Genomic DNA, 14181 nt, shown 5'->3' on the forward strand with positions numbered 1-14181 from the left:
GCAGTAGGGATGAGCTTTGAGTTCGAGGCTTGGGGACCTGGGTCCTGCCCCAGGGGACATGTATCAATGCAAAAAAAAGTTTTAAAAATGGCTATTTTTTCGGGAGCAGTGATTTTAATAATGCTTAAAGTGAAACAATAAAAGTGTAATATTCCTTTAAATTTCATACCTGGGGGTTGTCTATAGTATGCTTGTAAAGGGGCGCATGTTTCCCGTGCTTAGAACTGTCCCTGCACAAAGTGTCATTTCTGCAGGAAAAATAGTAATTTAAAATCACTTGTGGCTATAATGAATTGTCGGCTCCCCGTAATACAGAGAACAGACATTGAAAGTCATTGATTAAAAAAAAAAAAAAAGCGTGGGGTTCCCCCAAATTCAATTACCAGACCCTCCAGGTCTGGTATGGATTTTAAGGGGAACTCCACGCCCAATTTTTTTAAAAATGCCGTGGAGTTTCCCCTAAAAATCCATACCAGACCCTTTATCTGAGCACGCAACCTGGCAGGCAGCAGGAAAAGATGGGGGATGAGAGAGCGCCCCCCCCCCTCCTGGACCGTACCAGGCCACATGCCCTCAACATTGGGAGGATGCTTTGGGGGTCTGTGACCCCTTAAAGCACCTTGTCTCCATGTTGATGAGGACAAGGGCCTCATCCCCACAACCCTGGCCGGTGGTTGTGGTGGTCTGCGGGCAGGGGGCTTATCAGAATCTGGATGCCCCCTTTAAAAAGGGGACCCCCAGATCCTGACCCCCCCTGTTTGAAATGGTAAGGGGGTACAAAAGTACCCCTACCATTTCACAATGAAAGTGTAAAAGAATGTTAAAAAAGACACACACACCGTTGCAAAAGACCTTCATTAAAAAAATAAGAATAAAGATTCCAGCGGTGGTAATCCACTCTTGCTATCCAGCGATGGATGATCATCTCTCTGGGGTCCAGTGATGGCTGATCTGATCCAGCGATGGGTGATCTCTCCCTCCAGCAGAGCGCATCCATCCTCTGTCTCCACTGGCAGAGACACTGTAGGGATCCCGGCAGCCTGACATTTCTTATATGAGGAGGGCAGGGCCACCTGTCACCTGACCCGTCCCCTATCTGACGCAAGTGGGAAAGCCTGGCTTCCCCAATGATGTGTGGGTGACCCGGCCCTCCTCTGACATAATGGAAACCTGCGTTACATGTCTCCTGGGGCAGGACTCAGGTCCCCCAACACTGTTTAGGACAATAACTTGCATATTAGCCTTTAAAATTAGCACTTTAGATTTTGAACATTTGAGTCCCATAGACTTTAATAGGGTTCTAAAGTTCACACGAAGTTTAGGTCTGTTCGCAGGTTCTGGTGCGAGCCAAACCGAGGGGTGTTCGGCTCATCCTTAATTAGCAGGATAAGGATGCTAGCTTCACTCCATGGTGAGCCATAAAAAGGTATCACGTACCTTGTAGCAGAGCCTGAAATGATGAAGAAGGCCTCTCTTACACCTCTGACTCGGGGCCCCTAGTAGTGTGAACAAAAGGCGCAGGAGTGCAGAGTGGCACAAGTGACTGTAGGTCTTGCCAGTAGTAGAGCTGGTATCCACGCCAGGCAGGAGAGGTCATCAGTAGTCTTCAGTGAAGCAGGCGGGCTGGTAGACAGCTGGTGAATGGCAGACTGAAGCAGGCCAGTACTGGCGGTAGCAGGCAGGGGAGGCATACACTGGTAGCAGACTATAGAACAGCAGGCACAGCAGAATATGTCAGGAAGCAGAGTCAGGCAAGCTGGTTCATACTCTGGTAGGATGGAATTATGGGCCGTTCGTGCCAAATTTGAGTGGCGTGTCACGGCCCATAATTCACTGCGGTAACGCAGTGCATTGCTGGCTGATGATTGGCCAAGCATTCACTATGACGCACATGCTTGGCCAATCACAGCGCCATCTGTCTAGCGAGCTGTAATTAGCCAAAGCTCAGGGGGTTTAGTACACGCCCCACACTATATAAGGCTGCCTGGAAGTCGGCCTTGTGTAGTGTGTTCCGGCGTGGTGATAGAGAGAGAAAGAGAGATAGTGTGATTTCATTTAATTTGAGTTAGATAGAGCAGGCAGGAGGCTAGTCAGTTAGCTGCAGTCAGTGTATATTGTGTGTATATATATATGCATCCTAAGTGTTGTATATATATATATATATATATATATATATATATATATATATATATATATGTGTGTATATATATATACATATACATATACATACACACACATACACACACACTGTATTCAGTTTAGCTATATTTGTTCCTGTGTACTGTGTCCTTTGCACAGTGTGCACCTAAAGCTACCCCAATTGCTGGTGTTCTGCTGATCCTATCCACAGGCAGCTGTAGTAATTACAGTTGGTGTATTGTGTCATCTGCACAGTCTGCACCTAAAGCTACCCCAATTGATGGTGTTCTTCTGATCCTATACGACAGGCAGCTGCAGTAATTACAGTTGGTGTATTGTGTCATCTGCACAGTGTGCACCTAAAGCTACCCCTATTGTTGGTGTTCTGCTGATCCTATCCGCAGGCAGCTGTAGTAATTACAGTTGGTGTATTGTGTCATCTGTGCAGTGTGTACCTAAAGCTACCCCAATTGCTGGTGTTCTTCTGATCCTATACCACAGGCAGGCAGCTGCAGTAATTACAGTTGGTGTACTGTGTCATCTGTACAGTGGGCACCTAAAGCTACCCTAATTGCTGGCGTTCTTCTGATCCTATACCACAGGCAGCTGCAGTAATTACAGTTTGTGTACTGTGTACTCTGCACAGTGTGCACATAAAGCTACCCTGATTCCTGGGGTTCTCATTCTAATAATACTACAGACAGGCAGTTGATTCTGCTAGCTGCAGTATAATCAGTATATACATCCCAGCTTTGTGCAGCTACATCTCCCTGCAGGCCATTAGTATGTCTGGAAGGCCAACAAGGAGAGGCAGACAGTCACGAGCCAATAAAAGAGGGCAAGCAGGCTCTGTGTCTAGAGGCAACAGTGTTGGTAATGAACACGTTGCATCCTCATCAACACGTGGCCATGGGACACACTTGTCCTTTTTTTTTACAGCTGGCTGCGTTGAGCCACAACATGCCAAAGACTTGGTAGAGCGGATGACCAAGCCGTCCTCATCCTCTCTCACCCAGGCTCAGGATACTGGCAAAGCAGCTGCCAACGCGGCCTCTTCCCTCGGTTCAATGGCATCAGTCACTCTTTCCCTAGCCCCAACATTTCCTACTGAAGAGTCCCCCAAACTGATTGGAGCACGGTGTTGGGTACATGCTCCAGGAGAATGCCCAGCGTTTTGAAGGCTCTGATGATGATACCCAGGTAGAGGAAGGCAGTAACGTGAGCCTAGAGAGAGGGGGTGCCCAAGAAGGACAGCAATGTGGCAGTCATGTTCCCCCAACTGAAGCATACTGCCAGGTTTGCTCCAGTGATGAGGAGGGAGGGGATGATGAGGTCACTGACTCCACGTGGGTGCCTGATAGGGAGGAGGAGGAGGCACATCTCCAACGAGGCAGGATGCCCTCCAGGGGCCAGCTTAAGGGCAGCATACCGACTGCATCACACCACAGAGCTCTGCATGTGCAGGGCGCTGCCTCCAAAATCTCTTTGGTGTGAGCCTTTTTTGAGACAAGTGCATCAGATTGCACCGCTGCTATTTGCAACATATGGCTCAAGCGTATCTTGCATATCCAAAAAAATCAGCCACTTTGGCACCACATGCTTGACCAGACCAGGGGCGTACCTAGAGCATTTGGCACCCGGGGCGGAACCTATATCTGGCACCCCCACCCCCCACCATAAAATGTAAAAACACCCACCGTGTCCCCTGCATACCTCTGCATCCTTCAATATCTTTTTGTCACTACTGTGTACCCCCCCTCGCCACAACTGCACCTCTGGACCCCTTTAAATTACACAGCACCCTGCACCTCTGGACCCCTTTACATTACACAGGACCTTGCACCTAAGGACCTCTTTACATTACACAGCAGCCTACACCTCTGGACCCCTTTACATTACACAGCAGCCTACACCTCTGGACCCCTTTACATTACACAGCACCCTGTACCTCTGGACCCCTTTACATTACACAGCACCCTGTACCTCTGGACCCCTTTACATTACACAGGACCTTGCACCTAAGGACCTCTTTACATTACACAGCAGCCTGCACCTCTGGACCCCTTTACATTACACAGCTCTTGTACCTCTGGACCCCTTTAAATAACATAGCACCCTGAACCTCCTGACCCCTTCACATTACACAGCACTCTGCACCTCTGGACCCCTTTACATTACACAGGACCTTGCGCCTAAGGACCTCTTTACATTACACAGCACCCTGCACCTCTGGACCCCTTTACATTAGACAGGACCTTGCACCTAAGGACCTCTTTACATTACACAGCAGCCTGCACCTCTGAACCCCTTTACATTACACAGCTCTTGTACCTCTGGACCCCTTTACATAACATAGCACCCTGAACCTCCTGACCCCTTTACATTACACAGCCCTTGTACCTATGGATCCCTTTACATTACACAGCACCCTGAACCTCTGCACCCCTTTACATTACACAGCCCCTCACAGCTCTGGACCCTCTGCATGTTACACAGATCCCCTACAGTGCAGACCCCCCTCCCTACCATACAGACCCCCATCTACAGTGTAGACCCCCCTACAGTACAGAATCCTCCCCTACAGTGCAGACCCTCCTACAGTACAGACCCCTCCACCCTATAGCGCAGACCCCCCCCCTACAGTGCAGACCCTCCTACAGTACAGACCCCTCCCCCTACAGCGCAGACCTCCCTACAGTACAGAATCCTCACCTACAGTACAGACCCCCCTACAGTGCCGAATCTTCCCCTACAGTACAGACCCCCCCCCTACAGTGCAGGACCCCTTCTACAGTGCAGGACCCCTTCTACAGTGCAGGACCCCCCCTACAGTGCAGACCCCCTTCTACAGTGCAGACCCCCCCTACAGTGCAGACCCCCCTACAGTAAAGAACCCCCACAGTAAAGAACCCCCCTACAGTGCACAGCCTCCCCTAAGGACCCATAGTGTACCTCGAGCCCAAGGCAGCGGCATTGCAGGGGGGAGGTGTGGGCAGCACCCGAGTGGAGTGTCACCTGTCGGCTCAGTGATCCGGGACCCGGCGCAATAATCCCCTTCTCTCTGTGGTCACGTGACTCACGTCGCACCGTTCTGATCAGTCTCAGGCAGCCGCTGTCACTCACAGCCGAGCAGAGTGAAGCCGCCTCCCCCTCCTTGTCTACACAGTGCTGTGCATGGAGGAGGGGGAGGCGGCTTCACTCTGCTCGGCTGTGAGTGACAGCCGCTGCCCGAGACTGATCAGAACGGCCGTGCGACGCGACCACAGAGACAAGGGGATTATTGTGCCGGGTCACTGAGCCGGCTAATGTCACTCCACTCGGGTGCTGCTAGCACCACCCCCCCCCCCCCCCCCGCAATGCCGCCCACTGCCAGTGCCTCGGGCTCTCTCTGTGTGGGCTGCGAACCCGAGGCACGGCGCTGTCTGACACTTCAGTTGCGGGGGGGGGCGCTGGCCTGACACCCCCCCCAGTGTGTGGCACCCGGGGCGGCCCGCCCCCCGCTTAGTACACGCCCCTGGACCAGACATATGTTGACCTGCCATGCAGTTCATTGGCAAGCGTACCTAAAAGACCCACACCAAAGAACAAAGTGGACCTCTCCTTGCTCCTAATCAGCTGGGATCTCCAACCCCACTATACCTTCAGTCCTCTCTGAAACCTGCACTGAGAGGAATGAAGGTGTAGAATTAGGTGTGTTACAGCCCAGTACTTGCGGGCAATTTGCTATCGGTACACGATGTCCAATTGTACCAGGCAAATTTCCCTGCCCCAGCTGCTGCACTACCGAAAGAAGTTCACTCCCAGCCATCCACATGCCCAGCTGTTGAATGCTAGCTTGGCTAAATTGCTAGCACTTCAACTGCTGCCTTTACAGTTGGTAGACTCTGTCCCCTTCGGTGAGTTGTGGAATGTGCGGTTCCTCAGTGGCAGGTTCCCAAACGCCACTTTTTCGCATGGAAGGCAATTCTGGCTCTCTACCGGCATGTGGAAGGCAATGTCTTTGCCTCGCTGGACAGGGTGGTCAGCGGTAAGGTGCATATTACCGCTGACTCATGGTCCAGTAGGCATGGACAAGGACGTTAACTATCTTTCATGATGCATTGAGTGATTCTGCTAGCAGCTGGAAAGGATGCAGGACAAGGTGCAGTAGTGTTGGAGGTTGTTGCGCCACCAGCTGGAAAGGATGCAGGACAAGGTGCAGTAGTGGTGGAGGTTGTTGCGCCACCACGCCTGCAAAATGCTACTACTGGTGATTCTGACACACCTCTCTCCTCCACCCCTCTTCTTCCTCAATGGCCTCTTCCTGTGCTTTGTCCTCGGAACCAGTGGTGCTCCATAGGCGTTCAAGGGGCTATGCAAGTACACAGGCAAAAAGATGCCATGCGGTTCTTGCGCTGGTGTGCTTGGGAGACAGGAGCCACACTGGGGCAGAGATTCTGTCTGCTCTGCAGGGGCCATGCTGCAGCGGCTGCACATGCAGCAGAGGGCCATTAATGAATACCTGTGCAACTATGGCACCAGGACAGGGTCAGGGGAGCTTGTTTTTTTCCCCATGCCAGTGGGCCATGATCAGGGAGAGGCATGTCCCCATTTGAGGAGGCCACGAGGATAGTGAGCAGTGACAGTGCATGCATCAGAGCAATTTTGTTAGCCTGAACAATTTTTGGCCAGAAAATTTGATAAGGGGGGCTAACCTGTCCTTATGTACCACCTAATATCTTATTTTGATGTGGAATATCTCTGAAATTATGAGATCCAACATTAAAACCACTTGATCTTACCAGATCTACCAAATATCTATTAGCCTGGATCATTTTTGGCCAGAAAATTTGATAAGGGGGGAGAGCCCCCCTCATTAATCACTTAATAGGAGGCTGTATATTGCCCATCCCACAGCAGCCCACTGACACTCTTAGGTGATCCTGGGACAGGCAGAACCCACCCCCAGACTCCTCCTGTTTGTGGGCAAAACAAATCGCTTTGCCCAGAACCAAAATGGCGCCCAGAGCTTCCATCAGCCAGTGCTCATGTGCGGACCGGGCGCAGCCCTGTGACATCATCGGGAGCACCCTAGGCCGGTAAATATGGTGCTGGGCGGCCACCCCACGCCTATAGGGATACCCTGACACCTACTGCATGGTGCGGCCCGCTCCTCACTCACCTGAAACTTACCTAAAGCCAAATAAGAAGGAAGAGCAGAAACTGAATAAAATAGGTAAAGTCATAGCCTAACGGACAAGGAAGCCCCTAGAAAAGGAAATGACAGGCTGCCCCCCCCCCCCCCCAAAGCTCCGGAACCAAGTCATGCTGAATGGCAGATTTCATTCCTAAAGAGGAAACACTGCAGGGACCCATCAAGACCACACAGACGAGGGTCTCTCAGGCTTATTAGTGCAATGTTAGCAGCCCAAGCACTGAGACTACACACAGGGAGAGGCTTGAACCCAGCCGGTTACTGCTCAGCGGCAGGGTAGGGGACATAAAATTCCTTACTTCATCACTGGTGCATGGAGGTATGAGGAAAAAAAAGGAAGAATGGCGTGGCGGCTAACCATGCCTTCATTTATGCTATTCACTGGTCCTGAGGCAGTGGCCAAGAAGCGGAGCGCTATCAATAGTATGCTGCCATGGTTTGGCGTCAGGAAAAGCACTTGATCTTACCAGATCTAACCAATATCTATTAGCCTGAATAATTTTTGGCCAGAAAATTTGATAAGGGGGGCTAACCCATCCTTATGTACCACCTAATATCTCTATTTTGATGTGGAATATCTCAGAAATTTTGTGATATCTAACATTAAAACCACTTGATCTTACTGGATCTAATGAATATCTATTAGCCTGAATGATTTTTGGCCAGAAAATTTGATAAGGGGGGGGGGGGCAGCCCCCCTCATTAATCACTTAATAAGTCTCTAATTATGTGATATCTAACACGTTAAAACCACTTGATCTTGCTGCATCTAACAAATAGCTTCCAAAATAGCTGTTTGGTCAATTTTTTGATAAGGAAATAACTTAATATTGCTTCTTCTGTGTGAGATCTAATGTAAACAATGGTTGATCTAACAAACGGCAGAGGTCTTTTTTTTTTTTGAGTTTTACCAGGATTATTTTGACATGGAAGTAGCAGTTGGCTAATCCCTCTAGTGCAGCATGCCCCTGGAAATCCCATTAAGACTTTACAATTAGGAGAGCCTGGAATTAAACCTGCTGTGTGATCAGAACAGAATGACAAGCATGGTGTGAGCAGTAACTATGTCTCTACATACCCCTCTGCCAAGCAATGTTCGCCAGGGCCTTGTCAGTATCAGTGGATCTTTATTTATTCAAAACAAAACCACGGATTGTGGGGAACACAGACCATATCACACAGGTAACAAATGTATTTTTAGGTTTTATTAACTACATATAGGACTGTTATAGTTTACAGCTCTACAAGCTCTCTGCACACGTTACAATCTGAGGCTGGGTTCACACATATGCGGCTGCCATTTCAGTGCAGCAGTGCGTTGGGGTTCTGTTCACCTGCTCATTCAGGTGCTTTTACCTGAAATCGCACTTGAACGGGACCAAAATTTGCGCAGGACCCTTTTTAAAACCTCACCGCAGCTGCCCCCCACGTGTGAACCGGCTCCATTGAAAGCCGATCCAATTCACGTTATGTTAAAAACGCATCCAATTCGCATATATGTCAACTGTGCCCGATTTGACATTCTCCTTTAAATCTACCAACAAGTATGTAATGCAAGGGCCTGCCCGATTGAATAGTTTTGTAGGTACATATATTACATAGGTTTGGTAGATCTAAGGTTGATTGTGCAGAGATTGCATGGTTAGGTTATAATGTTTAAGGTGAGCCTTGCATACAACCATGAACTAGAAGAATTCTAGTTACCTGATTGTCATAATGATCCTCTTGTTTCCAAATTCTGAACCATGGAGTGAGAACTAGCATATAGATAAGGAAAGCTGACATTTTTCTGTCTCTCCTGATTTTCATACTAAGTGACCCAACACACTGAGGCTAATGAGTCAGCATAGCAATTAGGCATTTAGCCTTTTTCACAAGGAAATCAGCAATTGCAGCTCCTGTATTTGTCTAATGATAGAATTACTTTAAAGGGCCAGTAGAGGGAAAAATATTGTGTTCTTTTAACTGTATTGGGATCATACCTGCAATTATATGAACATGGATATGGAAAGAGTTTCCCAATTGTCAAAATGCCAAAATGACTGAAAGGACTAACATTAACCACTTACAGACTGGAAGATTTTCCTGACAATTGCGCAGTCGTGCGACGCTGTACCCAAACAAAATTTACACCCTTTTTTCCCCACAAATAGAGCTTTCTTTTGGTGGTATTTAATCACCTCTGTGATTTTTATTTTTTTTCACTATCAAAAAAAAAAAAAGAGCAACAATTTTGAAAAAAAAAAAAAAAAACTACTTTTTTTGCTATAATAAATATCCCCAAAAATGTTATTTAAAAAAAAAAAACTAATTTCTTCATCAGTTTAGGCCACTATATATTCTTCTAAAAATTGCAATAACCATATATTGATTGGTTCGTGCAAAAGTTCTAGCGTCTACAAACTATGGGAAAGATTTATGACATTTTTATTATTTTTAGTAGTAATGGCAGTGATCTGTGACATTGCGGCGGAGAGATCGGACAGTTTTGTCACATTTTTGGGACCTTTGATATTTATACAGCGATAAAATGCACTGATTACTGTGTAAATATGACTATGAGGGAAGGGGTTAACACTAGGGGGCGATCAAGTGGTTCCCTCATGAGTGTTTCTTACTGTGGGGGGAATGGACTGACTGGGGGAAGAGTCATATCGCTGTTCCTACTTACTAGGAACAAATGATCTGTCTCCTCTTCCCTGACAGAACAGGGATTTTGTGTTTACACAAATGGCACGATTGCGCCCGCCGGCCACGCAAATTGGGTCCCCTGCCATGCAGCGGGCATGCTGCTCCGGCAGCTCTTAAAGGGGACAATGTACCCATACGTTATTTGCCGACGTATATTGGGGTGAGCCAGTCGGCAAGTGGTTAATGAAAGCTGCAGGGCAGGGACACTGAGGTGGAGATTTACAAAAATTGGTGTGCATTGAATCTGGTGCAGCTGTACATAGAAATCAATCCGTTTCTAACTTCAGCTTCTTCCCGGCCATATGCATATATGAAGGTGGGTGGATCTTTCTTTGTCCTGGGAGCGCGCCACACAGTGCGCTCCCAGCACAGAGACCATATTAAAGATCGAGACCCAGGATTCCCGGGTTCTGGGTCACCTGATCCCTGCGATAGCCTCTGATTGGCTATTACAGTGACCCGTCACTGTGAACCTGTACCTGTGTTTACTTCCTTAAGATACATTGTAATATATATATAGTGCAATAAAAAAGAAAGAATACAAATTAGGAAAAAAATAAGATCAAGGTTTGCCAGTGTTAGGGTCAAGGTTCGGGGTCAAAGATTATGGTCAGCATATTTTGGGTAGAATTAGAAAAATAAACATTTTTAAAATTAGTATCAGTGTCAGTGTGTTTTAGGCAGAATAAAAAAAATGCAAAGAACTCACCATTTACCACCAAATGTAAGTCCAATTTGTCCTAAAAAAAAAAAAAAAAAAAAAAGTCATGTTCCACCTGGATACACAAAATAGTTGTGATGACATGTACAGATTGACTAACACATGTCAAAGTTGCAAAATTGTGCTTAGGCATTAACATTTGTTTTACCCTTAGGCGAGAAGGGTAGCTTTGACAGTGAACCTAGAAGCTGATTGGTTACTCACAGGTTTTAGTAAATCTCCCCCTACGGCTGGGGAGGAAAGCCTTACCAGCCTACAGTAAGTATAGGCCTGGCCTGGCATTGTTTACAAGCTGTTGAGTTTTGGTGGCCCAAGGAAACTCAAACATGTAATAGGCCTGTGGATACTGTTTGTCACCATCCAAAAAGTGCATGCATCTGGCAGAACACTATTCTTCAGGTCCATGAGAACATAAACATAGGATTTTTGTTTTTTTTAATAAAAGCAGACTTACCTTTTAAATGAAAGGGGCCATAGGGAAATGCAATATCTGACAAATTCTGTTTATTACATTTCTTACATTTTGTGTATTCCTATAGGCCATGAAGTAATGTCAAGTGTTCCCCTCCAGATGGCTTTATATTTCAATGTATTCTTCTTTCCCTTCTGGTTCATATCTGAGCTTATCATGTTGGAACTTAAGGTCAGTAAGAACTGGACTTTTTGCTTTTTTCCTTGTACATTGTAATAAGTGTACCCCTCTTTTTTGGGGGAGGGGGTGGAGAAATAGCCTTCCCCAAACAGGATATTGCAGTAGGTAAATAAGAGAACCAGAACCTTTCCTATATGGTAGAGTGGGTTTGTGTCAGAAACCATGAATCAGACCGAGACAGAAGTACAATTAAATCACACTTGCTTATTAATAAAAATAAAAAGATAAATAGAAAAAGCGCAGCCAAAGCATAGCCAGAGTCCAGTAACCGGATAGAGTAGTCAGCCAGGCCAGAGCTCAATAACCAGATCGGGTAATCAGACAGGCCAGAAGTCAGGTATCCAAGTAGAGCAAAGGAAGAGGCGCCTCTGGGTGTAGAGATAACATACACTTTAATTAAAAAAACGCATTTAATACAGGCAACTCGCATTTTGTATGTGGTCTATGAGCATTCAGTCACTTTAAAAGCTGAGCATGGATGTGGTCATCTAGTAGTCCGTCAAGCTGAGGCACTGTAGCTGCTAGTGGCCAGGAAGTGGCACAGACGCAGAGAGAGATGACATCATGAGGTGGGTGCGACTGGTTTCGTGAGCGTACAGGCTGAGGTTGTTTGACAGCCGCGCTCCTTCATCAAGCCGTTTCTGTCCTTCACTGATGGCAGCCCTGGATATGGAGCTCCTGGTTTTTAATGCTTTCCTTTGTTCTACTGGACAGTAGCTTTTATATTTATAACCATACGGATCTTTACATAATATGGACTCTCATTCATTTAATTGGATTTTTGGTTTCAATTGGTGAGAGACTGGTGGACATTGGGAAAATCTTTGACCCTGTTTTTGCGCATTTACTTGTGTATTATCCAAGTAGAGCAACAGCAAGCACAATAAGGAGCCAGAAGGGATGTCAGCAAGCCAGTCTTTAAACAAAGCCGCAGGAGATGGTTTCTTGTGATGTGACCAAGGCGAAGGCAGAGGTGAAGTGAGCTGGACAGCTTTAAGTAGGCAGGTCAGACAAGCATGATCAGGAACAGCTGGTAACTATGGAGAGAGATGAGAGCTGGCAATTAGCCGACAGCTGAGCAGCCAGCCCAGAGAAGAAAGGGCTAAGCCAGCCCTGACAGTTTGATAATAAAGTTGGCATTGCCTCCACTTAGGACAGAGATTCTGTAAACAGAGAGGGTTCCCTTCCTGGAGGCAGGAGGTGCATATATGATATATTTATAGCCCTTTACAAATCCAAACAGTGGAGGGCAGCAGAGCCCTACAGAAGTATAGTACAGTGTCCCCACTTTTGGGAGTCCGGGCCCGCGGCGAATTACGTCACAGCTCGGCTCCCTCCTCCTCCTTCCCCCATCGCCGAGCCAGTAGGAGAGCGCAGGGGTGCCTCGCGCATGCGCAGTAGGGACCCAGCGTGAAGCCGTAGTGCTACACTGCCGGGCTCTATTACCCACAATGGCAGCAGCAGCACCGGACAGCTGATGGAAACATCAGCTGCAGTGCCAACAGCGCTGGACTCCAGGACAGGTAAGTGTCCTATTATTAAAAGTCAAAAATCTAAAAGTTTTGGAGGTACTATAGGTATTTTAATTTGATATAGCCAACATCCCAATGTTATAGAAAATCTACCAACAAGAAAACCCCTCAAAATGGCAGGACTTTTTAGGCATAAACTGTGAGACTTGCAACACATGTTTAAAAAAGTTATACAATCATTTTATTATACCAAAAATCAACAAAAAAAGAAAAAAAAATGCACGAAAAAATACAGAAATATAAAATGTTCCAACATCAAATGGAATAAATTCTTTCAATGTACAAATATGCCCCAATTACAACAGCATCATCTATACATATTCAATTATGCTAGTATTCTGCACATGATATATCCTACGCGTTACGGAGATTCTCTCCTTCTTCAGGGATCCATCATTTTTTGCAACTCTTATTCAGAGATTTGATCTACAATAATAAACATAGATACATATGTACATGTGTAAAGGCAGAAAGAAAAGGGGAGAAAAAAAAAACCTTTATACTCACACATAAAATATATAGATTCAATGTAGTTCTACACCTCCAGGTACCTCTAGATATATCTACCAGGAGGGCTCCACCATAAGGCCCAACACGAGGGGCAAAAAGAAGGACAATAGACGCCCCTCTTCTCAAAGTCACAAAAGTCGCATCGAACGCTGTGTGGAATTGTGAGAAACATGCATGGTCCCGGGGTCCCCCACAAAGATACGAACCGGGATCGCATGGACATTAGAGTCTACATATGGAGAGAAGGGGAAAACAGGAAGGTAGATGAGCATACCCAGAGAGGAGTTGGACCGTGTACCATAGTGCACGAGCCCCCTTAATCCCAGTAAATGTGTCTCTTACATAAATATGGGCATGTCTCCCTTTACCTTGTATTTCGAAGTCTGTCCATTCTGTATCAAAGGCAGAAGGAGTAATGCAGTATGTGAGCCCACCACAAGTTGAAAGCACCACCTCTGGAGACGCCCCTATTTGTTCCTGAAACAAAGAGCTAGAGATAGTGCTACTAATGGTGTAGACCCACCACACTTATAGCCTCATCGAAAAAAACCTCACCTATCATGGGGGGCCATTAATTATTTAAAGTTCAAAAACAGCTTACCTCCAAAATCTTGCCATTCAGGCCCACTGCTGAAAGGAGTGGATGGAATCAGGCAGAGAAGAGCCCTCCTACATGCACTGTGCTTGGCTTTCACTCACTTGTCCTCTGTTTGTGCTGTTCAATGGCTCATTTAAATATCCC

The 14181-nt window shown here is 46.8% G+C and overlaps 1 protein-coding gene across 3 annotated transcripts in view; it reads left to right on the forward strand.

The window, feature by feature from the left end:
* The first annotated feature begins 8369 nt into the window (after nt 1–8369).
* Nucleotides 8370–14181, forward strand: part of LOC143939985 (transmembrane protein 17B-like) — a 30770-nt gene continuing 24958 nt past the window's right edge. For all 3 annotated transcript variants that reach the window (XM_077461069.1, XM_077461070.1, XM_077461071.1), the window contains exons 1-2: nt 8370–8515; nt 11285–11388. In XM_077461069.1, the coding sequence (XP_077317195.1) occupies nt 8398–8515; nt 11285–11388 (222 nt within the window). In that variant the 5' untranslated portion in view covers nt 8370–8397. The remainder of the gene's footprint in view (nt 8516–11284; nt 11389–14181) is intronic.

Source organism: Lithobates pipiens, unplaced genomic scaffold (assembly GCF_037356315.1).
Source record: "Lithobates pipiens isolate NorthernLeopardFrog02 unplaced genomic scaffold, aLitPip1_a1.2 Scaffold_3, whole genome shotgun sequence".
Lineage (NCBI taxonomy): Eukaryota > Metazoa > Chordata > Amphibia > Anura > Ranidae > Lithobates > Lithobates pipiens.